The sequence below is a fragment of the Candoia aspera genome, chromosome 7 (assembly GCF_035149785.1).
Source record: "Candoia aspera isolate rCanAsp1 chromosome 7, rCanAsp1.hap2, whole genome shotgun sequence".
Taxonomy (NCBI): Eukaryota; Metazoa; Chordata; class Lepidosauria; order Squamata; family Boidae; genus Candoia; species Candoia aspera.
The window spans coordinates 4,945,542-4,970,458 of record NC_086159.1 but is presented as its reverse complement, the minus strand read 5'-3'; the positions used below and the strand labels follow the sequence as shown (position 1 = coordinate 4,970,458).

The window sequence follows — 24,917 nt, the reverse complement described above, 5'->3', positions numbered from 1 at the left end:
TTTACTTCGTTTTGCCATTTGATCCCCACCCACTCCTTCTGTGACCAAGCCACCACAAAAGATTTCTTTTGCACTGGTCCCTCACTTCGGTCACACTCTTGCAGCACTCAGGCATCCTTGCTTCTGGTGTTATCACACACACTTTTTTAGTACCCCATTCCCATTGCCTCTGCGATGACAAATCTCAATTAGCAAGCAATTCACAGTCTGGTAAGTCATAGCTATCACGGCTGAGAGCCAGCCATAGATCCAAGCCTGCGTATCATGAGACCTCTTTAGCAGGTGAATTAATTTCCAGAGATGCCGGTACCAGAAGATTACAGGTTGGCCTCACTTAACAACCATTTCTTTAGTGATAGTTCAGACTTACAACGATGCTGGAAAAAATGACTTACGACTGGTCCTCAAGCTTATGACCACTGCAGTGTCCCCAAGGTCACATGATCATGATTTGGGTGCTTGACAACCAGTTCGTATTTATGATCGTTGCAGCATCCCATGGTCATGTGATTGCCATTTTCTACTTTCCCGGCTGGCAAGCAAAATCAGTGGGGAATCATGTGATTTGTTTAACGACCATGTGGTTCGCTTAAAACCTGGGGTGATTTGCTTAATGACTGCTGCAAAAAAGGTCGTAACATTGGGTCAGATTTGCTTAATGACTGCTTTGCTTAAATTCTGGGCCCAATTGTGGTTGTTAAGTGAGGACTCATCATCTTAAAACACAGTATGGGCCATTTCTACCAGTCCTGGACAGTGGAAGGGAGAATTTCATATACAGGAAAGCCTCATCAGGAAACTAGATTCGGTCATGGACTGTCTTGCAGAAACTGAGAAGGGCAGTGCCTTGGATGGAAGGGCTGGGTCAGATCCAGCTGGGTCCCCCAAATTCCACATATCCATGACCAGGTCTCCAAAATGGTTGGGGAGATTCCTGGCAGAAACGATATGCTCTTCCTTGGCAATCTGGATGTGACTATTTTATATCAGGGTCCTGATCCAAAGCACAACCAAGATTTGCTGAATGTCAGTCCATTTTTGTCTTTGCTGCTGCTCCTGAAGTTCGAAAAATGGTGATGCGCATCCAGGGTCAGAATGAGGGTCCACGAGGCGAGCTGTTGCCCTGCATTAGGGGCGTGTGGCCGTCTTCTAGGGACCGTTGGTCCCCCAGGCTTCCTTGTTCTGCTCTGCTCTTCTACAACTCATTGCAGTCCCAGTGGTTTGATCTTATTTTGTGGTTTTTAAAAAAGTCTTGGCTGCCCCCCACCTTATTTAAAAAAATCGCATGCTATGTATTTTAATGGTTATTTATATTGTGGGGGTTTTTTGTTTCTGAACTTTGTTTACTGCCCCAAGTTTGTGTGGCAAGGGGGGCAGTCACATAAATATTTTAAAACAAACAAATAAATAAATAAGCGTGGGGGGTGGGTTACGGTCTCCTCAGATTCACAGTCTGAACTGTACACAAAATTGCTTTTGAAGCATAAATATGGAACATCTGAAGCAAAGGTCTTAGATCCTTCTCTTCACCACTCCGTTTTCATACTTTTACTGTGAAAGGGTTACGATCCTTGGGAAATGGGGTATATCTGTGCCCTTTACACCTGTACTCAGCAGGGGGTGTCTATCACATCTCTGGCACAAGAGACTTTCATATATATATACACACACAAATACACATACATACATACAGTGTGTATATGTGTGTGTGTGTATATATATATAAAACAAATTAATATAAAGAAGAAAAGAGAAAAAGAATAAAAAAGAAAGAAAAAAGTGCAAGAAAAAAAAGTAAAGGAAAAATAGAAAAGAAAGGGAAAAAAGATATAAGGAAGTGGCTTCCGATATTCTTCACAGCACTTAAAAGTCCAATGATATTTTAACCTCTCTCTCTAAAGTTACATCATGAGTAACTCTCTTCTTTCTACAATCTGTCCTGTCTAACCATCAAAACCATAAATCACAAGTTCGTTTTTTCATTTTTACGCAAAAAGTCCTTAAGAGCTTTCCGGTCAGCTAAAACTCTGCTGTAGATGATGTCTTTTCTCCAATCAAAGAGGTTAGTTTATCCATCTGGGCAAGATCTGTCCATTTCACTGGCACGAGGGTCTTTCAGAAGTAAACTTCTAATGCCTGTGCTTTTTTCTGAATTTGCAGAAATTCTACAACCAGGTTTCTACCCCACTCCTCAAAAAACTGGACTTCAACTACCCCGAAGGACTGGTGTCTGATGTAACTCAGAGCAGCTTCCAGAATTATTTTGGAGGCTCAGAGGTTGTGGTATCGGGAAAAGTTGACACCGAAAATGTGCAGCATTTACAAAGTGTGGTAACAGCCACAGCTGTAAGTACACCTTGCTATTACCCAAACATGATGAGTTTGTGGAACTATAGGAATCTTCTCAAACATTCATGGAGAAATTGTGAGTCTTCCATGTGTCCTTCTCCAAGCCTGGCTCCAGATGTTTCTCCCTCTAGCGATATAGAACCCACCTAGGTGACAGCCAAAAGTCGGCCTTGGCTAATCATGGAAAGTTAAACAAGGTTAGAACTTGGATGAGAGCTTCCTGGAAATCCTGGGGAAGTAGTCTAGGCTGAACTATTGAGGGAAAAAAAATTCCCCAAGGAAAGTAATGGTAAGCCACTTCCGCACAGTTGCCAATAATATGGACGTGACCTGAAGTTGCAGAGTGTTGAGCATGACTAGAGGGAGAATGACCTTTTAGCTGCTTAGAACTTTGAAGAAAACTCTTCAAAGCAAAGACCTTGTGATCCTTTTTCCTCCAAAGTCAATACAGCTGCATGACTCGGCTTGTGTGCAGTAGCCATTTCTTCTTAACATGACCCAACCAGAACGATCATTAGAAAAGCCTGCCCTGGTCGTTGTTCTCTCCAGCTATAATTCCTCTCTGCTTTAGTTTATATGGCCAAGAGTTAGGCATAATGGGAGTTGAGAGTCCCAAATAGGAGAAAGTTGGAGATTTGGAGAATTCCAGGTAGGACAAAGTGGTACTAAAGCAGCCATCGGTTGGAGGCTGGTATGTGCATCTCAGAATTCACCCTATGTGGGCAAGAGTCCTACATGAACCGAGGACCTTTTCTTCACTTGTGGTGCCCACCATGGTTTCAGAGCCATGGTTTCTCTTTGCTAATAGCCATCTAGATTTCTGCAGCCCTGGTCAGGAAGCCTGAATAAATTTCCAAATGGGAGCAAAGGAAGAGGATGGGTAACAGATCTTTTTACCTACCTCCCAGATTTTCTTCAGTGGGGTGAATAGTTAACTGTTTCTAGTGAGACTAGAGACTGAATGGATGAAGTAACCATTTTTGCAGATTGTGAGAAGCACAAAACCTTCATGCTGGCTTTGCTAGCTTATACTTATTTTATTTTATTTATTCAGTTTTTTAGCTGCTCATCTCACTTTTCTGAGCGACTCTAGGTGGCGTACAACAGGATTAGAAAACAATCAATAAATACATTAAAGGGTATAAGAAATATATAAAACCCAACAACAACAGAGAATAATAGATGGAGGGATGTTAAAATAATGGAGCCACCTCACCAAATCACCTGTCCCCTGGGGTCCCCAGGCCTGCTGACACAACCATGTCTTGAGGGACCTCCAAGAGCTCAATAGTGATGAAGCCAACCTCACCTCAGGGGGAAGAAGACTCCACAGCGCGGGCACCACGTTTGTTACCTCTCTGTTTTGTTTTTCAATCAGTCCAATGCACAGTTAATCTTGGAGACTCTGGCAGATGTTGAGGGACTGGATGAATTCCTGAACAAGGATAAGCATGCTGATCCCAAATTCACAGAAAAGTTGTGGGCCTACCTTACTGTCAACCAACTCATGGCTGAGAGGTAAGAAGGGAAAACTGGAGTGGTTAGCAGATACCTGGGAGAACATGATTATTCTTAACTACTGGCTGTGTTTACACACTATACTGATCCAGGTCACACGATCAGGCAGATGCATAACGTCCTAAGCTTGGCTAGGATTAAACTTGGATGATTTTTATGTGGCTTAGCAGGTTGTGTGAACCCATCCCATCTTGTAGTTTACAGTTCAATGTATCACCTAGCTAGATAGCACTATTTGGCCAATCCTGATAGTGGAGTCCTTGGTGCTCTCCGAGCTTGGTTGTTTCCTTGCAGACCTTTCATTACCCAGCTAGGTAGCATCATCAGTGCTGATGATGATGCTTGATCAGTGCTGAGCACTGATGATGTCACCTAGTTGGGCCACTAAATGTCTGCAAGCCAGCCACCAAACTCAGAGAGCACCAAGGACTCCACAGTTCAACCCTGAGCTACAGAGATTCTGTTCTATTGAATCCTGTTAGTGTCTGGAAGGTAAGCAAGGTCAGATGTAGGTGGGAGACCACAAGGAAATTCAAGGGCTGTAGGCTAGACTGGGAAATCAAAGTAATGTCTTACAAGAAGGCAGCTGCAACTCTGTATCAAGCCAAGGAAAGGACAAGGTGGACCACTAGAACTCACCTTGAAGGTGAACAGCCACACCTGCCTGGGTGTGGTTGGTGATGGCACAACCCCACAGCAGGTCATTTCAGTGAGGGGGGTCAAGCACTCCACTGTGAGAGTGGAGGCTGGGAAAGGAACGGAAGAGAAAGTAGATAGAAACAATCAAGAGGTAGAAGGGGAATCCATGGGCAGCTTGTCTCATAAATGGCAACTCAGCCCAGGTGGGTGAGACATCTGGGAAGAAGCATTTGAAATCATTCAGAGGCTCCCTCAATGAACTCTGTGAGTGAGATGGGCGGTGACAAAATTGGAAATATAAATAAATAAATAAATAACTCCATAATTTGTTGTACACTGCTCAGAGTCACATAGTCTGAATTGGGTGGCCATATAAATGCTTCAATATACAAAGAAAGAAAGAAGCATGGGAAATTCCTCCTACAGTTTCCAAGATACCATGCTGACATCTGTGTGGCTCTTGCATCCTCAATCTTGACCAGCTTTGTGGGGCGTGGCCCTAATTAACACAGGTCCATTTGCACCTAGTATTATCAAACAATCTTCTGTCTTTGGGTTTAGCCTTTGCCTTTTTTTTTTAATGTTGCCCAGAAACATAGCTTCTACAGCTGCATTGAAAAGAAACATCACCAAGGCCATTTTGCAGATGTCACTGGATCATCACATCGTGACCCCGTACACAGCTATGTTGATTGAAAGCCCAAATGGAGAAGAGCTGATGCTGGCCGACTCCCCTCAGGACCGCAAGAGGGCCTGCTGTCCAGGTGACCTTCTGCCTGTCCCTGTCCAGATGTGACCCGGATGGAAGCAATTGGAGTTCATTACAATCCACGTCTTTTCTCCCCCAACAGGTGCTCTAACCATTGGCCAGCCCAAGCCCGAGAAACCCATCCCAGGTTGGGTACCGGTTGGCTCCAAAGACCCACAATCGGTTCTTATGGGTCCAACTGCGGCAGCTGTACATACAGGTAAAGGAAGCCCCATCCATCTTCTCATCTTGCTCGTTGGTTGGGTCCTCACCTCATGCTTCACCAGCCCAGGGAAAGACCCAGTGACTGTATTCACACAACACATTAACCTTGATTAGTCTTAACCTCAGCTTGGGTTTTTGTGGCTTTGCAGGATGAGTGAACCAGGCCTGTTTTGATTAGTGTGTGGCTCATGAGAACCTAACATGGGTGAATCCAGGAACCAAGAAAAGTGTGAAGTCCTTGGTGATCTCTGAGCTTGGTCGTTGGCTTGCAGACATTTCCTGACCTGACTAGGTAACATCATCAGTGTGAGGGAGGGTGAGATTGGCTGCTTGTTTATATGCAATAGCTTGCCCTGCCAGTTTTGCCAACAAACCATGCAGTTGGAAACTGCACCCCCACCACACTGGCAGGGCAAGCCACCGCATATAAACAGGCAGCCAACCCCACCCTCCCTCGTACTGACAATGGCCACCCATCTCACCATAGTGAGTCCGGGCAGCTAGCCACAATTAAAAACTAATATAAAATAACATCCAGCTTAAACTACACCCAAGATTTTTTTTTAAAAATCCACCACACATTGCTGGTGTGATACGAATGGGAACAATAAGTCTAGTGACAAACTCAAGTGGTCTTGAGCCATGCAAGATTGTTGTCAGATGGTGGCTAATCAGAAGCACGAGGGAAGATATTAGCAAGGCAGGGATAGCTGTGGTGTAGAGGAGGAGAAATAATTTTGTGGTAGGATTGTGCGAAGCTTCAGTCCGAAAAGTGCTCTGGACAGGATGAGGCACTATTTAGCACCTGTCTGGACACTTCAACACTTTTTAGAGACAGTCCAAGTGTTGCTGAGTCCTACTCTGGAGTTGCTTTTGCACACTTAGCCCACTTAAGCAAATGTCCCATTTGCTTACTTAGCAAATGGGGTCCTGGTTTGTAAACAGATGGAACCAAAACCTAATCCAATGGACTGGGTGGGTTCTCCCAATGCACCAAGCCACAAAGAAACCTAACCAGACTTATCACTAGCAAAATTTAAAATATTGTGAGAATGCAGCTGCAAGGCTGGTAATTGGCCTGGTTAAGCCCGTTGTGGGAATGCAGCCTTTAAAAACCAAAATAGCACATTATAGAGGAAGCCTGCTCAATAGCCACTGAATATTGCCTACCAGCTTGGGGAAAAAAGAACCTTGAAAATGAGTATATGTTTGTAACACAATAACCAGGAAAAGGGTATGGTTTCTCGCTGACCAGTATCCTTAGCAGAACAACCCTTGTTAAGAGTTGACAAAAGTACAGTTAGTATCAACTGCGTGGGAAACTTAGGGAGCCAATGAAATCCTGATTTAGCAGCTGAATCTCCCAGAGTGGCCCTACATGGCTTGCCCCCCATCACTGCATTTTCTCCTTGGCCTTTAATATCCCTGCCTGAACAGGAAGGACTTTTTTTTTAATGAACTTATGCGGAAGTCAATTAAGGATACACTGAGTGGGGATGAAAACTTCTTTCTCTCTATTGATTTCCTTCGTTCTCCAAAGTCATTCCCACATTACAACCAAGTTCATAATACAGGTAGTCCTTGCTTAGTGGGAGTTGGGACCAGAACTCCATCGCTACGTGGAAAATCATGTGACCGCACCGGACTTATAACCTCACTTCCCCTTTGGTCGTTAAGCAAAGCGCCGCGGTTGACTGCGACTTACAATTTTGTTTCTGCCTTCTCTGTTAACTCTGCTTGTCGCAAGCCAGTTGCGAAGCACACAAATGGCGATCCCACAACTGTGGACAGCTGCAGTGGTTGCACATGCAAGGATTACCCACGAAGCTGGGATTTTACACTATTGCATTTTCGAATGGTTGCTAAACGAGGCCATTGGTAAGCAAGGACTGACTGTAGGGCCAAGAGGAAGGGAACAAGCTAGCTTTGATCCTCTTTGTGCGTGTGGAGTGTGAATTCTCTATGTTGCTTGTTTTCCTTGCTTGTGTCTGCTAGGTGTTGGAGAATAGTACAGAGACCAAACCAAGACGAGGACTAAAAATAGGAGCGGAAATGCATTTAAGTGGCATTTGCGTGACTGTTTCTCTACTTAAATCTCAATGTGGTGCTGAGATCCCTTCCAATTTCACCAACCATTTCGTGGCTTCCATTTTTTCCACCTTAGTTCCAGGATGCCTGAAGTTTACTTTTGAATTTCTTCTGAGACAGTTGTTGAAGTTGGTTACCTGTTGAAGGTTTATTGTTTGCCTGTTCGCTTTGATTACCATGATCGTGAACCTGGCCTGTTTGGTTAGTTAAGGATTCCATATATTGGACAACCCCCCCCCAATATGTTAATTCAGTAACTAAGTTAAGGGATGTTATGCAAATGCCCTAGTGATACTTCTTTCTACTGAGGCAATAATAACACCCTTCATACCACTAAAGTTGCAAGGCTGATAGATTGTTCTGGAGAGTAATGTAGTGTTATTTTGGCCAGTAATATAGCGCTATCTTGGCTTGATAGCTGCCTTCTCCAAAGGAAAGGAAAAATATTTCCTTTTTCCATCCTGGGTCTCCTGTTCCTGTGCACTGAAAGACTCCCAGGATTTGCTGAGTTCCCACCCGTTGTCCTTGTAAGCAACAGAGCCTGACAACCTGTACCTTATTCTTATGTTACCCAAGCTCAGCATCCTTTTTTGCTGCTGTTCTCTGCAGCATTGCCAGCCCCCACCCTGACCTGACAATGCATCTATACCATGGCTGGCTGGGGAATTCTGGGAGTTGAAGTCCACGTGTCTTAAAGTGGAGAAGAAACACTGGTATATACAGTACACTAAAATCATCCTGACATTCGTGCAAAATGCCAAACGTAGCATTAACCTTCCTTTATTTGGGGTGGGGGCTCAGCAAGTTGGTGAAAAACCTTGCAGGTGCACAGATAGAAATGCCAAAGCCTGGCTAGTTTCACCCTTGGCTGGTTTTCATAGCCTAGTATGGTATTAATCAACAAACTTATATGCCCCCCCCTAAATACATAACTCAGTGCTGAACAACCAACTTGCTAAAAATGATATAAAAGAACCTTATAACCAGATAAAATAATGGGGGTTGGGGGGGAAGAGGCACCATATGACAAACTTGTGAAATAGACATATGTATATTGACTAACCTCCCGAGCCGAACACCTGGAGAAAAAGCCAGGTCTTAACAGCCTTCTGGAAGACAAAGAAGGCTGGGACCCTCCAAATCTCATGTGGGAGGCTGTTCCATAGGGCAGGTGCTACAACACAGAAGGCATGTCTCCTGGCTTCCCTCTTAGTCTCCAGAAAACTAGGGAGGGTCCCTTCTGAAACGCTTCCCAAACCCTCTCTCCTTCTGTGGGCTGAGATGTCTTTTACACAGCAGTTGTCCAGTCTGCGGCTCTTCCTCCTGTCTCCCAGGGTCATTCTCACATACCATTACAAGCAGGCAGAAATCCTCAGAGACAGAAGGTCCTGTTACGTGAGCCCAGATGGCTTACTTAGTTTTCAGTACCATCTATTATATTAATTGGGTAAATTTAGTAACCACGTTTAGCAAGTTGTGTGAATGCAGCCGCTATTTCATAGTCAGTCAGAGGTGATCATAGCAGCAGAGTGGGTGCAGGAAGAGGAGGGACAAGTGGTCTAATTCAATTGCAATTCCCCCATCTGGGAACCCCTTTCCATGGGGGCTGGGCTACAACTTCCACAATTCCCAGCTTTCATGGGAACTGTAGTTTGGTTCACTAAGAAAGCACCAGATTGAGGAAAGCTGGCTTTTAAAACTTCTTCAAATATTCTTTAAATAGCGATACACCTTGGGGTAGGGGCATATGGCACTGAAATAAAAACACACAAATGAAAGCTGGTGTCACTGTCCTCTCTCGTCCGTGTCATGTCCTGAATTGAGACTGCCCCTCACTGAGTAGCTAATGGCAGGGTTTTCACACCCTTCATGAACCGACTGAATGTCTCTCAGTCCGGTCCCCTGTTTGCCATCTGGCAGATGCAGTGTATATTGCGAAAGTTGTGCTGGGTATTGACCTTGGTTGCATTTCCGGGAAAAGTGAGAGGTCTAAAATATTTCTATTAGGGGCTACTGAGGACAATGCAGTTTACTTTTTGTATAAAAGGAAGATTGCTCATTGGCTATAGGACTGTCTGCCAGTTCTCAGAAAAGAAGACTGGCAGAATGTGGAAACTGTTGGCTGTGCATCTCCCATCGTCTACCCCACAGACCTAGTTTCTTGGATGAAGTTGGAAACCCACAGAAGATTAGAACTAGTATTACTGAAAGTTTGGATAGGACCTGAAATCATCAGGGTTTGGAGTTAAATTTTGAGATGCTTTTGGCTTCCAGATTGTCATGCTCCCCTGACCAGGACTCAGCTGTAATTCTCTGACCCATAACTTTATATGTGTAATGAATGCCTATTTCATAAAAATTCTCAGACTCATAAAGCAAAGCTTAATAAAATCTGGTTTATTATAAAATAGAATGCAAACACAAAGAAAGCTGAGAATGGGGGAAAGTGCGCCTAAAATCAAACTAAATAACCCCCGATACAAATGAAGCCCCCCCCCCATAATCGTCTCAAATTCACAATCCCAGGTGCTTCTAACGACTTCTGCTGATCAACGTGAAAAAGACCTTGAACAGGGAAGATAACCCAAACACATTCCATTTTAATGAGCACAGATAGAGAGCTTGGTGCAAGGTCTCCCAGCAGCTCCCTTCCAACCAGAAACGCGTGTCAGCGCCTTGGCATGCGAAACGTTACGATGTACAATGCACATTGAAACACTGAATGTGACAATATGCCTTAGCTTGGCTGTTAGGCTTGACTTCAACAGAAACTTCCAATAGCCAACCCAACATTATTGCAATTAGCCTGAACTGCATTAAACAGCTGATAGCCCTTTGTCAGAGATGGGCTACAATTCCTCTTTATGCCCATAGCAGCTTAGCCCCACTGCTGCTTTCCCAACATTTCAGGGGGTTGGGGGGGTGTTGCTTCATGAAGCTAAGCACTCATTGGTTGTTGACATAATTGACATCTCTGCCCTGACAACCTCTGGCTTTCTGCTTATGCCTCACCCTATCCCTTTTCCATAGTCTACCTTCTCCTCTTCTGTGTGTCCTGGAAGAATCAGGAGCTTTGGGGGATGGGAGAGGGCCAGGAGGCTCTCAACAGGAGGACAAGATGCTAGCAGTTGGTCTGAAATGGCAGTCACTAAATGGAGACATTAACTGTTATTATAAGCAGATTCGATTGTGGCCAATTGTCTGGTGAAATGTCTTGCTGGCAGTTAACATAGCAATTGATCTAAGATAGCTTTTTTTCCTCTCCATCAAACTATAGATGATGGGCAGAGGACAAGTGGGGCTTCACATTCAACTGTGAAATAAGGCTCTCCAAAAATGTGCCATAAATTGTGACCCCCTATCAGGAAGCAGATGTTTGGGGAAATAGCGATTGTGAAAAGGCTGTTGATTGAGCAGACAAGCTATCTCGGGGGTGGAGAGAGGCCACGACAGGGAATGAAGTGAGCCATCTTGGAGAAAAAATTGATTAGCACCAAAATGGCATCAAGATCCTTGACGTATAAAATCCAAGGATATTGCATTCCCAGTTCTTTGCGGACTGGGGGGGGGGGTCTGCAGCAAACTAGGAGGTTTGCCAATATGAGGCTTGGCACAGGGACAAATGTGTCATGAAGAAACATCGTCCTTTTGTAATGGTCTGTGAGAATGACCTTGGGAGAAAGGAGGAAAAGCCACAGCCATGATAACAGTCAGTATAATGGTATGTGGGAAAGACCTTGGGAGATGGAATGAAGAGATTCTGCCTAGGGAATGGTCAGATAAGAGGGGCATAGCCCACAGCTGCATAGTGGGTGGGGCAAGAGGCTCAGAAGGGACCCTCCCTAGCTTTTCAGACTGTAGAGGAGATGGTGGGAGAATTGTACTTTCAGACTTGCAAGATTAATGTCAGCCTTACCAGGTAGACCAGACAGGAAATGCAACCAGATAAGCTAATCCTACTTTATTGTAAAGCTTTGTTAACAGAGTCTCTATCTGACACCATCCAGATTCTGCCACTCCTTTGCTATATAAGCTGATGTGAATCTCGTAAGATCCCTCTTAAAGGAAACCCTGACCCTAAGAGGACAAATCAATGGTATGGTCAATGCAGCAAAGTTGAGAATAAATTTAGAGTAGAAATTGGCAGAGCCCAAGAAATGCTGTACAAGGAGGAGTGCAGGGAAAGTGAATTAAAGACATCTGAATTCCTTCAGAGGAAATACAGTAGCAGGCATGACAAAGGGATATTTCTCTGGCACAACATGGAGGCTGTTGTTGATGAAGGTGTTGAAGAATTGCTCAGATCTGATTATTATGGAGGGCAGGATCCTCAGAGTAAATCCACCAATCATCTAAATGAACTATCAAGAGCTTGTCCAAACAATCATGGAAAATGTGATCCATGAATCTTTGAAGATTTTTGAGGTGGAGTGGGGAGCGAAAGGCCCAAAGACATTACTGTGTGTTCAGATTTCCCATAGTAACAAAGACAGGTTGCCAAATATTTATTCCCCTCTTTCATATAGGCTTCCCTAAAGGGAATGTTGAGTTAAAGAGCTAGTAAACATACGCTATTCATAGAGATGTTGCCAAACTGCAAGTCCCATTATCTCTGGCTACTGGTAATGGTCAAATGTCAAAAATATATGAAGGACCACAGGCTGTTTCAGATGAACAAGATCACAGATGTCTCATCACTTAGGTCTTTTCTCTGGATTTCCCAAGCTTCTAGTTAGATTCCCTAGATATCATCTAACTTCTCTGACCACTGATGAAAGGTCAAACAGATTTGGAGGAACACAGATTTCCAGCTCTGTTTGGGGCTAAGTCTCCTCCACAGGTCTCTTCCTTGGACCGCATGAGTTTCTGATTAGGTTCTGCAGATGCCTCTACGACAGCCTTCCTCAACCTTCTGACCCTGGAGGAACCCTTGAAATATTTTTCAGGCCTCGGGGAACCCCTGCACATTCAGGCTCAAACAGAGGCCAGAAGTTACAAAATCATCATATTCGTTTCAGGTGTAGGCCTGTAGATATGTGAAGTTGCCTGAATTTGAAATAATTTTTTAAATAAATCATGAGCTCCCAGGGAACCCCAGTAACCTCTCATGGAACTCTAGGGTGCCACGGAGCCCTGGCTGAGAAACGCTGCTCTGTTGACTTACTGACAAGGGTATCTTATTTCTACAGGCATTCCTTTTCTCTCTGAAACTCCATCCTTCCCCTCTCCATCTTACATGATCCCCATTCCCAGCAGTCTAGTCACTCTTGTTGATAGGAAGAAATGTTGCCTAGGGATATCAGAGAGAGTGTAAGATCATCACACGCTAAACTATGCCTTAAAAAAAAAATGGTTTTGTATTACTAGTAATGATGAAAAGGAAGGACCAGAAATGATAAAAAGAAAATACATCATGTAACCAAAACTACATCTAGCCCAAGCATTCTATTGTGCATGTATTAATCACCCATTACATTTATCTCCTTCATTTATCTAAACAGGATCCTTAGTTATTGACCAAGAACTGACTGACAATTCCATTCCATCCTGGGTGAAGCCCGCAACGAAATCAGGGGGTCCCTTAGCTGTTGTCATGGGTCCAACTTCTGCCATACCTGCAGGTAACAAATGTTGGACTGACTCCCCTTTATCCAGATGTGAACCAATCTCATTCATATTTTCCCAAGGAGGGTATGAACCAAAATCTGCTCATATGCTCATATCCAATTTAATTTGCAATCCAGAAAAGATTGCACAAAACATTGGCACGTTAAGAGAAAGTGGTTGCAAGTATATATTGGGGGGGGGGGCAGTCAATTGCTTTTAAAATAATGTTTTTAGAAGTTACACAGAAAAAAATGTCTAACTTTCTAAAGATTCTTTTTAACGCAACACATACAGCGGTGGGCCCAAAGGGAGAGAATAAGAATCTGAAGCCACCCTGAATTTGATAGATTTGCCCCAGCTGTAACTATGGGATGGACCATGTAGAGAAACTGAAGTATAATGAATGCATGATGGATTACAGTTACAGTTTTCTTAGAATGATGGGAATAGATGTGCTAATAGCCCTGGAAGAAAGGGACTGGCATTAGTGCATATGGGATTTGATCCAAATGCCATACCCAAGCTATAAAATACCATATCATTAATCCCTTAATTGTCCCAAATACAAAATATTGTTAATATATGCATATGAAGAGTGTGCAATTGCACAACATCATTAACCAGCGTACCAAATTATCTCATTTGCTAGACCAGTGTGCAACTCCCAGAATTCCCCAGCCAGCCCACCCATCTTAAAGTGGCCAAGATTGAGAAACACCAGTCTAGACTATAAAGTTGGCGGTTGGCACAATACACCAAGCCAGTATAATAGATTACACCAGGGTTTCTCAACCTTGGCCCATTTAAGATGGGTGGACTTCAATGTCCAGAATTCCCCAGCCAGTCGGCCACACATCTTAAAGTGGCTAAGGTTGAGAAACCCTGGATTACACTAATCTAACCAAAGTTAAAGCTAGCTAGGCTTTGCATGTAACGCCAACAGAGCCCCTAGTCTTCAACTAATTTGGCTTAAGGATATTGAGTGGACAGCCAGTCTGAAAAGAAAATGAGATGAAGGCAATTAATATTCCACCTAACCTGTTGCCCATTTATTCCACACATACCCTTCACAGACAGGTTTCAGTGCAGTCATCATACATTTTAAAACTTGAACAGAAAACTTTTTGAGAAGGCAATCAACAGTGGAAAACATCTTGTTACATTCTGTTCCTAATGATGTTACATTCTGGGACACTGAGAACACTTGCAGTTAAAAAAGTAAGAACCACTTTATGATTTTTTTCAAAAAGGGAAAGAGTTCCGAACTTACGGAATGCCATAGAAGAACCCAATACACACCATACCTGACATATTATAAAAACTTATTTTCTTTGAGTTCTGCTGGCAGCTATTAATACCACCCTATAGAACTCCCTGAAACATGTATCTGATCATATCTTCATTAATGACTTTGATACTGTTGAAACAGAATTTACAAAACTACACCTGAGTGAAGGACAAGGAAGAGGGTTGTATCAAGTAGCAGATGCAACTTATTAATAAAATATTGGCTCTCTCGAGTCAAATACAACCCTTCTTTTCGTAACAATCATTGATAGTGTTGGGGCCCATTCAAAGTCCTAAATACAACAACCAGGTCGTCTCCAATAAATTCAGTGAAGCCATCATTCCCAGAAACATTTTGTGACAAGGAATGGAAGCATATCATTTTCTCTGAAACTCTTTTTCCCACAAGAATTGACTGCTACTCAGTGAGATAATTAGATTTAATCCATCTTCTTCCACAACAGGCTTTTTAATTTTAGGGCACAAGGCTGATAACTCCAGCACCCTGTCAAAGAACCCAGCTGACAGCAAGAGGATACATTCAGGTAGAGGAAATTGTACCCGCTCTCTACTGCATTGCTTCTTTGGTTCAGAGGGGCCTGATACATGGGAGGAGCTGCCTTCCCATATCCTAGGATCTGCAGCATGCTGAAGGAAGTTCTTGCCCCCTGCTAGATGTAGTTCATACATGATAGGCAAGACATTTACTGATCCATCTAAACCAGCCTTCAACAACATGACTTTGCTGGTAGTGATGGTAGTGGTGGGACCATCAATTCCATCAACTCCAGTTAATATGCAGTGTTGGCTGGATGATGTCAAGTTGTGGATACAGATTTGGTCCAGCATCTACCTGTGGCCTATCACATGCTTCAAAGAAGTCCTTGGACAGGATAAGGCATGATAATCTCCATGGCTTCTTGAACCCTTTCCATGACCTCCATCTCATTCCAAGTAGACCAGATGCTGGGATGGGGTTTGGAAGTGGTAAAATAGGGAAGTCCTTGGGCATCAGAGGTAGGGAAGGAGTGGTATTTACTTTTCTTGCAAATATGGCATTGGCTAGTTTCAGTATCAGGGCGTGTTGGCCTTGCTGAGTTGCAACTTGAGAAGAACTGGGGAATCTAGTATTTTGCTTCATATCAGCTTAGACCACTGGACTGTCCAGTCAGTCTAGTCAACAAAACTTAGCAGCAACATTTCAGGGCATGAACCCAGGGTTCTGCAACCCTGCTCTGGACTGGTATAAACTGAACGTGGAACAGCTGGCCTTCAAAACACGTACTCTATCACTCAGCTGTGGGATGAGATGGTGTTTATGTATTTCTGGGAAATGAAGTGCATGCTGGATGAGAAGTGCATGTTGGATAAATTAATACATTCATTAATTTGAAATGGGATGCATTTTAAGATTAAGCAGTTCCTTTTTTCTCTGTGTTATCTGTTATCCCTGTGGTTTTATGTTGGAGAGAAGGACTTTCCTTTACTGATTTCTGAAAAAAAGGAAATCACAGTTATTAAGTAAGTGGGAGAAGCAGGTTTTGACTGCATTCAAATATATTTACCCTATAGGAAAGTTAGATCCCCCAAATGATTTCTTGTGAACTGAGGGCTTCCTTTACATTTGCTAATGAGAATATAAGATCGCTTCAGAAGAAACTGAAGATTAGTTTTTGCTTGCAAAGAGTGGCTTGCCTGGTGAATTTACCCATTTCAGTAAAGGCAGAACAGGAATTCTCTTGCTTTTTTTTTTCTTCTGTGCTCAATTCCATCTTCCACTCTTTACTCAATACTTTCTCTTTTACTGAGGTAGCCTTTCCAATCACCCTTCCTCCTCCTCCTCCTCATCACATGTTTGCATATGTGTGTGTGAATGAGTGCTATCCAGATATGGGGATCAGTTAGTTTCATAAATGGGACTCATTATTTCAAGGCAATTGATTTTAATCAGGAGAGAGAGAAATAATGGGCAGATCGATAAAGAGAAGCCATTGCAGACAAGCAGGCAGACAGAGAGATAGATGGATATCTCCTAGCCCTGCCTGTAATGGTATGTGGGAAAGACCTTGGGAGACCAGGTGAAGAGGCACGACCAAGGAAATGGTCAGATAAGAGGCAGCATAGCCCACAGCTGGATAGTGGGCAGGGCAAGAGGCTCAGAGGGACCCTCCCTAAATTCTTGGGCTATAGAGGAAACAGTGGGAGATTTGTACTTTCAGACTTGCAAGATTCTGTCAATGTAGCTTTACAATAAAGTGGAATTAGCTCATCTGGTCATGATTTCTATCTGGTTTACCTGTCGAGGCTGACCCTTCTGTTTTTTGTTGTTTTGAATATGCTTCTGTGTGTCACATCCGCTCTTTTATTGTGGAAGCCTCCAGGATTACTTTCAACTGGAGTTGGCAACCTGTGATTGACAAGGCAAGGAAACTGGACATCATACAGGATTTTGCCTGGGTTCATAAAGTCTGTCCTTCCTTGGAGTAGATCAATGGTTTCTATTTAATCTTTGGAAATCCATTTGTGGCATAGAGGTGAAGGTATTGGACCAGGAGTGGGGAGACCTAGATTCTAGTTGCCCTCTCAGCCCCAAAAGCTTCCTGGGGGACTTTGGGACAGTCGCTCTCTCTCAGCCCAACCTACCTCACATTGTTATGCGGAAAAATAAGAGGAGGGAGCACTATATATGCTACCTTGAGTTCCTAAAGGAAGATGGGACACAAATCTCATGCACAGATACACCAATAAATCTTCATTTCACCATCATGTTCCTTTGCCATAAATATACTATATAGAGATGTAACAGAGAGATGCCACCTTATAAAAGTAGAGTTTTGATCACCCATTCCTTCCCTTTTATTATTCATGATCTCTCCCAGCCTATTTCTTTTCTCCCCTGCCCCCCTTCTTGGGCAAACTGTACAACTGTAGAAATGTTTTCTTTGAGCCCAGAATCCTAGCTTTTCCTTCAAGAGTTTTGCAAAGAACCATGTCCATGGATATGGCCCCACATGATTATTCTTCCTGGGATAACCAAGACAGCAAGTCTTTGCATTTCCAGAAGTCAACATGATTAGACAACCACTCTGAACTCTTTTAGTGGCTGTGGCTACAGATATGCGATGTAAGACTTGCAATATGTTTAGGAAGGGCTCTTTCACATTATCTGAGGCATTCCCTTTGTTTCTAGTGGACAACGATCCCCATTTTATCATCAACCTTCCAAGGCAACAGAAGAACATCTGCTTCAATATTGATTCTGAACCAGGGGCCATCCTGAATTTAATTTCAGATGCAGAGTCTGGTAAGAGAAAAGTGCAATCTGTGGTTTAATTGAGAGACGTAAGTGGGGTTGGGGAAAATGGTTTTCTGAATCATAGTATTGAATCTGAGAACAAGTCAAAAGCTAGCAAAATCACTCTGGGATGCAAGCCACTGTCTCCCAGTTGGGGATAGAGTGCTCAGGTCTCCTGAGGGTGAGACTGGGAGAAGTAATACATAACAACTGTTAACCTTAGAGGGGATTAGCATTGTTCACAAACACACTAACAAATGGTTAAGAAGAGGTTAGTTTTTGTCTGGAACAGCCACGTATGTTGGAGCTAAAGGAACTCTTCCTGATCCGTTGTGTTGCACAAGCAGCTTCCCAGCCCACAGAGTTGGTTCATCATTTCCCTAGTGAGACATAATCCTAGAGTGGCCGTGCAAAAGCAAGCCTTCTCTAGGCACTCTATCTCTGTTGCCATTTCATGAGGCATGAATGATCAAGGAAGGGTGAAAGTCCTCCCCATGCCAAGATTCTGCCCATAATGGCACCAACCCTGATTGTAGCACCACAGATTTTTAATTTTTTCCCATTAGCTCTATCAAAATATATAATAAATAAATAAGCTAAGAAGTGAGAAAGGAGTAACAGCCTCTCAGCTTCTTTTGCAGGGCCTGAGATGACTTTAAAAAGGCCAATAGACCATTGACCCAGGACTCCTGGATCATGTGCAGCTGATGCTTGGAGATGAGGGAAAGGACCTAGCAAAGGGATGGCTTGAATTGAGTGACCACAGCCAATGGCCTAGATTTCTACAAGCTAAGGGGTGGCTCCTAGCAGTTCAGGAATTGTGGCTCGGTAGGATAAGGATGGGACAGTAGAGATGAATTCCAGGTGTGACTCTTGGAAAATCCTGACTGTGCTCAAAGTTTGATAGTAAAGTGAGATGGATGGGCTGGGATAGATATTTCACCTTAAGCATATATGGATATGCTGGGATAAATAAATAAACACTTCACCTTAAGCATCCATAATTGTGTGAAAGATGGAAGGCCCCCTGTGCAAGCACTGAGTCACATCTGACCCTTTGGGGGGACGCCGCTTTCACATGTTCTTGGCAGACGAAAGCGGGGTGGTTTGCCATTGCCTTCCCCAGCTGTCACCTTCCCCAGCAAGCCGGGTCCTCCTTTTACCAACCTCGGAAGGAGGGAAGGCTGAGCCGACCTGAGCCAGCTACCCGAGAGAGAATCCAGCTTCCAGTGGGATTGAACTTGGGTCGTGGGGAGAGTTTCGGCTGCAATACTGCCGCGTACCACCCTGCACCACGCGAGGCTTATCCATAACTAGTAGTATATAAAAATGGGTTAAAATATCGTGTTCGTTTTTGCAAGCAAATTTAGAGAATTCCTCCATACCAATTATACAAATAGCTTCTTTGACCTGTACACCATAGTTTTCCTATCACGTGGATCTGGAAGCTGCCAATACTACTATTTTCTTCTTCCTCTTCCTCCCCTCTCCCCTTTTGCAGGAATTACAATTAATGGGCAGCTCACTGGAGCCAAGAAGTTCTTGAATAATAAACTGAACACCTACTTTGGCAAGATTGGATTTAATTTTGAAATGAAAGGCTTAAAGGTCGAAGTCAGCACTGAGACCATCACCTTGAAGGATGGTTCTTCCACCCATTCTCTTTCCTGGTCAGAGACAGGAAGACTCATCCGGAGGAGGTAAAATCATGGCATCTGATTTTGTACTTGGTCCTTGGTTTCTGTTCATTTCTGTTTCCCCGTGGCTTTATGTCAGCGGAGGGAAATTTTCTTTTATTGTTGCAGTTCAGGATTGCTTAAAGAAACTAACTGCGGCAGTGAAGTGTGTCACGGAAAATAATGTGTCTGTATATACGCACACACATATATATACACAAACACCTTCATCATACTATTCCTTTTCAGATATGCATCATTAAGCAAAGTACAGTGAAATTGTCCTGATTACCAGGAAACACACTGAGACAACGACTTGGTCTCTAATATTTATTACTAGTACTTAACAAGAATCCTAACAAACTGAGGAAGCGTGGGAAAAACCCCGCCATATAACCCCCAAGGGTTAAGGCGGTCCCGATCTGTGTCTCTTTGAATGGTTGCTTAATTCCTCAGTGCTACGCATGCGCTTGACAGTCTGGATGGGAGCCCCCTGCTCGCCATCCTTACTCATGACAGAAATAGTATGAAGTGATAAGGAGGTAAATTGGAGACAGGACTTAAGAGAAAAGGACAGAATTTAACTACGTCTGGTTTACACCAACACCATTCAGGATACCTTTCCAGACCCTGGAGACAGCCTTACTTCTGTTAGGTGCACACATCTCTTTGTACATACATGGTCCTTGGTCCTTTATATTTTTTCCTTTTTTCCTTTTGAGGAAAGCTCCTTTCACTTCAGTCATCCCCAACTTTCTCCATCTTCCCTTTCACTCTTCCTTCATGTATTTCTTTTGCTATGGGGTCCTCATTCACATTGCAACCACCTCAGTGCACTTCTTTTGTACTGGTTACTCACGCTTGTGTTCAATCCACATCTCTGAACCTCTTTTCATTCTTGACCCTATTTCCTCTCCTTTTACCCCCCCCACCCCCACCCCCAAGCTAATCCCTCTGTAGGTTTTTAATTTGCTCTTGTTACTCTTCTGTTTCTGTGGGTGGAGAGTAATGGCATTCTTCCAGTCTTCAGACATGAATGTTGTCTTCCCCCACAGAGGAAAGAACTTGCTGAGCCATTCCATATGCATCCATATTTTAACCTTTCTCCATCATACCATCTGCATCTTCAGCCTTACCATTTTTTCGATGTTCTCCTGGCATTTATGATTTTCTTTTTATCATTTTTCTTGCACAGCAACATATATAGCATTCATTTCAACTCAACTCTTCAACAAATTACTGTCATTCTGATACAGGCCTTGAAAACACTCCTCCCTCCCTGCCCTCCCTTCACTTTCATCTCCAATCATTCCATCTCTTTTATTTTAATTCCACTCAGTCTGTTGAGTCTCCTTGCTTAGCATTCTTCACCCACTTCGAAAGCAATCTTTTTTTCCCATTAAAATCTATTTGGCTTCTTTGTTTATGACTAAGCTACCTCTACATACGTTGCGCAATAACTTCAACTCACCTCCTATTTTGAAGCAGTCATTCTCTTTCACTCTGTAATGTAATTCATAAACCTCTGTTCCAAGCAGCTTCCACATCTGCTTTCCTTATGTCTTTTTTCCATTCATTCGGTTGGGTGATTAGTCTATCTTGCCTAGTCATATTTTGGACAGACTATGCAAAGACCTAGCTCTCTGGAGAAATCTATAATTTTTAGATGTTGTGGGTTCATATGAAAGTAGAAGTTACTTTCTGTTCATTCTACTTTCACTCTTGATTCTTTCCTTTCCTTCCTTTCCCTCCATATCCGCTTTTCCCCAAATCTACTTTAGACCAAATAATAATCTGTTCCAAATTAAGAACGTTTAATCATCCCTGAATCCTTCACTAATTCTCTCACTCTTTCATCATAAACAATCAAACCAATCATGTTTTTGGATTTATATCAATTCTTTCCCATGGTTACATTTGCATAGGTTTATACTTCAATCATGGTTCAAAACAGACTGATACCCATTTGCGGAGTATAGCATACAACTATCACCAACCTATGGCTTTCTGCTTTCATATGAACCCACAACATCTAAAAATTATAGATTTCTCCAGAGAGCTAGGTCTTTGCATAGTCTGTCCAAAATATGATGATTTGAGCCTGGTCATTTGTACCTTGGGTGAGAACTCTGGCTTTGAACACCCTACCACCATGATGAGGCACCACAACAGGACTTGGGGAGGGGGATACTTAATAATGTTAATATATTAATAAAATACAGAAAAAGAGTAAAGTAGGGTACAAGTGTTAGTTGTACCCATGCCATCAGCAGCCTTCCCGGCTAAATGTATGGACAGTCCTGGTCAGCTTCAGCACATTTTGGCTGGTTAGCCGTAAACACAACCAAAGCCCACTTTTATCTGAAGCATGTTTACAAACATTAGGAGATAGTTGGTAGGTTGGCAGTAGGTACACACAGTTCTTTAATGATGATCTGTACTTGTATGTATTTGCCTGTGTATAAAAATATATGCACAATAGGCAAAAATGTAAACCAAAATGCTTGGGTTTCGAGAAATTGTGCATCAAAGCGGATAAAACATTTAGTTCAAAATTCTGTTTGACGAATTGGACTTGTTAGGAGCACCTGAATAAGAAACGGAGAGAGAATGTGACATATTTGTAACAAGGAGGAACAGGAACTGACAGATTCACCCTTCGATACTTGGGGCTGAGATGGTGCTCGAGAGACTCTTGATCTGAACAATGGCCATCCTGTTAATATGTTTTCTACTACAGATTAAGGTTACTATGGTAACTAATCATTTTGGCCGGGTGAAGAGGTTGAATTTAATTGTCCCCTTTTCATGTGTTAATGGTTGCATTGCCTAAGGGAGGAACTTGCCTGAACTTGTTTTAGTTTCAGTTTCCCTTCTGTGTAGGCTTGCAGAGAATATGCAGCTGAGAGAAATCTCTCCTCTCAGCAAACAGCCTGTAAATATGTTTGTTTTCTGTAAATAAAATTATTTTTATAGAAATGACTGGGGTGTGACTTTTCTGATCTCTCCTGGGCCAAAGGCTTTCTAGCACTCTGCCAACAGGTTATGGGCCCAGTAAGCAGCCCAGTAAACCCAGTAAGAAGCCCAGTAAAACCCCAGAGAGAATAGAGAGATCAGCTCCACACCTCATGCACAATTTAAAAGCAGGTAGCAAAGACCTGTGAAGATTTTCTTTGGAGCCACCTGGAGATTTTCCAGCAACTGCCGGTCTACAGGACAAAGAAGCCAGCTGAGGTGACTTGCAAAAGAAGGAAGAAGCCATGGCTACCTCCCAGCCCTCAGCGATGCCTCTGGAGTGCCTATCAGAGACCAACTATTTGAATTGGGCCCTGAAGATGGAGATGTATCTTCGCAGAGAGAATCTTTGGCTGCCAATTGGTGAGCAAAACCCCTCAAATCCCAGTGCTGAATGGCTTAGACAGGATGACCGGGCTAGAGCCACCATTATCCTGGGAGTTGAGGACAATCAGCTAGTCCACGTGCGAGGTATGCAGTCTGCAAAGCAACTTTGGGATGCTTTGAGAGACTTGTATGTAAAGGCAACAGCAGGGAGTAAAGTTACCCTGACAAAAAAGCTGTACAAAGCCTACCTTGCAGAAGGAGATAGCCTTCCTGAGCACCTGCATCATATTCAGCAGCTGTTTGTTGAGTTGCAGGAGAGAGGAATGGAATTTACACCTCTCACAAAATCCTATATCCTCCTGTCCTCACTAAATGCAACGTGGGACACGCTGATCTGTACCCTGGAGGCTATGCCTGAAGCAGACCTCACTCCATCGTATGTTACACAGCACTTACTCGCTGAATGGGAGAAGAGAGAGGAAAGATCCCCCCATCTCTTCTGGAAAGCTGCAGTACCAGAAAACAAGGGAAAAGAAGAGAAAGGAAGCTGAGGCCACAGTGCTAGCCAGCCAGCAATGCTTCACATTTGCAGAAAGACTGTGCCTTGAGACCCAAGAGTAGAAAGACAGAGAAGAAGAACACAAGGGCAACACAGAAGAAGGCTCTTCAGACAACCCAAATTGCACAGGTTGCTGAGAAGGGTAATTCTGATGTATGGGTGTTAGATTCTGGGGCCAGTTGTCATTTATGTAATTGTAAAAGCTCTTTTGTGTCACTGTCTAAAACTGAAAGACAAAGTGTATCTTTGGCTGATGGGTCTGTGACCAAAATTATGGGACAAGGTGACTTGTATTTATCCTGCTTGGGAGAAACCGTAAAAGGTGTGTTGTATGTGCCAAATTTACAATCAAACCTTTTATCTGTGGCACAATTGGCTGCAACAGGGTCTGTCATAACATTTAAGAAAAATGGTTGTGAGATACGTAAACATGGAAAATTGTGTGCTACTGGCATGTTAAAAGACTCCTTGTACATTGTGCAAAATGCAAGGAAGCCAAGCTGCAAGGCTGCAGTTGGCAACACGCCATATCATGACCAATGTGTACACCTGATGCACAGGAGATTTGGTCATGCTAATTTCAAGTATATAGCACAAATGCCACAGCTGTGTGCTGACCTAAAGATAAAACCCTGTGACAAATACTTAGACTGTGTAGTTTGCGAAGAATGCAAAACACTAAAAGCTCCTGTGAGTAAGCACAGTGACAGAGTTACAACTAGACCTTTGGAAATTGTACACTCTGATATTATTGGTCCTTTTGCTCCAAGTCTTGGACAAGCAAGGTATGCAATGACCATCATTGATGATTTCTCAAGATACACATTTATCTACATCTTAAAACATAAAGATGAGGCATCTGAGAAATTTAAATGTTTTGTGACATGGGCAAATGGAAAATTCCCTAGGCCTGTATCTGCACTCCAATGTGATAGAGGAGGAGAGTACCTTTCTCACAAATTCAAAAGGTTCCTACCGGAAAAGGGGATAGAACAAATTCTTTCTAACCCTTACACCCCTCAGCAAAATGGTGTTGCTGAAAGAAAGGGCAGAACCTTGCAAAATGCAATGGAATGCATGCTTAAAGATTCACATGTATCCTTTAAGTATTGGGGAGAGGCAATATCTACTGCCTGTTATGTACAAAACAGATTGTATAACTCTGATTCAGGACACTCCATTCCATTTGTTTTATGGTGTGAAACCAAAGGTAAACCATCTAAGAGTGTTTGGTAGCACTGCTTGGGTTCATATTCCAAAACAACAGAGAAGGAAAGGAGGCCCCACAACAAAGAAAGCCATCTTCGTTGGCTGTGAACAAAGCCAGAGGAGCTACAGGTTCATAGTGGGAGAGAAATTGATAATTGGCAAAAGAGCTTCTTTTGCTGAACAAAACTGGGGGAGATTAAATTCTAGCTCTCCAGTTGATCTGACCACCACAAGAGAACAGCAAGGACTTGCTGATGGTGATCTTTTGCCTGATGAGGACATTAAACCAGAAAAGCAAACTGAAGATCTGTCTGATGAGACAGAGGCTTCTCAGGAAAGTGATAGAAGTCAAAATTTAAGCCCTGTATTACCTCG

General features: G+C 43.1%; 1 protein-coding gene across 2 annotated transcripts in view; it reads left to right on the top strand.

Annotated features, from left to right (window-relative positions):
- ITIH2 (inter-alpha-trypsin inhibitor heavy chain 2) overlaps positions 1-24,917 on the top strand; it is a 50,529-nt gene that overhangs the window by 19,845 nt on the left and 5,767 nt on the right. The window contains exons 13-20 of one of the 2 annotated variants that reach the window (XM_063308444.1): positions 2,161-2,346; positions 3,728-3,867; positions 5,098-5,270; positions 5,358-5,474; positions 13,069-13,188; positions 14,926-15,006; positions 17,652-17,765; positions 19,258-19,456. In XM_063308444.1, coding sequence (XP_063164514.1) covers positions 2,161-2,346; positions 3,728-3,867; positions 5,098-5,270; positions 5,358-5,474; positions 13,069-13,188; positions 14,926-15,006; positions 17,652-17,765; positions 19,258-19,456 — 1,130 coding nt within the window. The remainder of the gene's footprint in view (positions 1-2,160; positions 2,347-3,727; positions 3,868-5,097; positions 5,271-5,357; positions 5,475-13,068; positions 13,189-14,925; positions 15,007-17,651; positions 17,766-19,257; positions 19,457-24,917) is intronic. The other variant, XM_063308445.1, reaches the window with a different exon arrangement.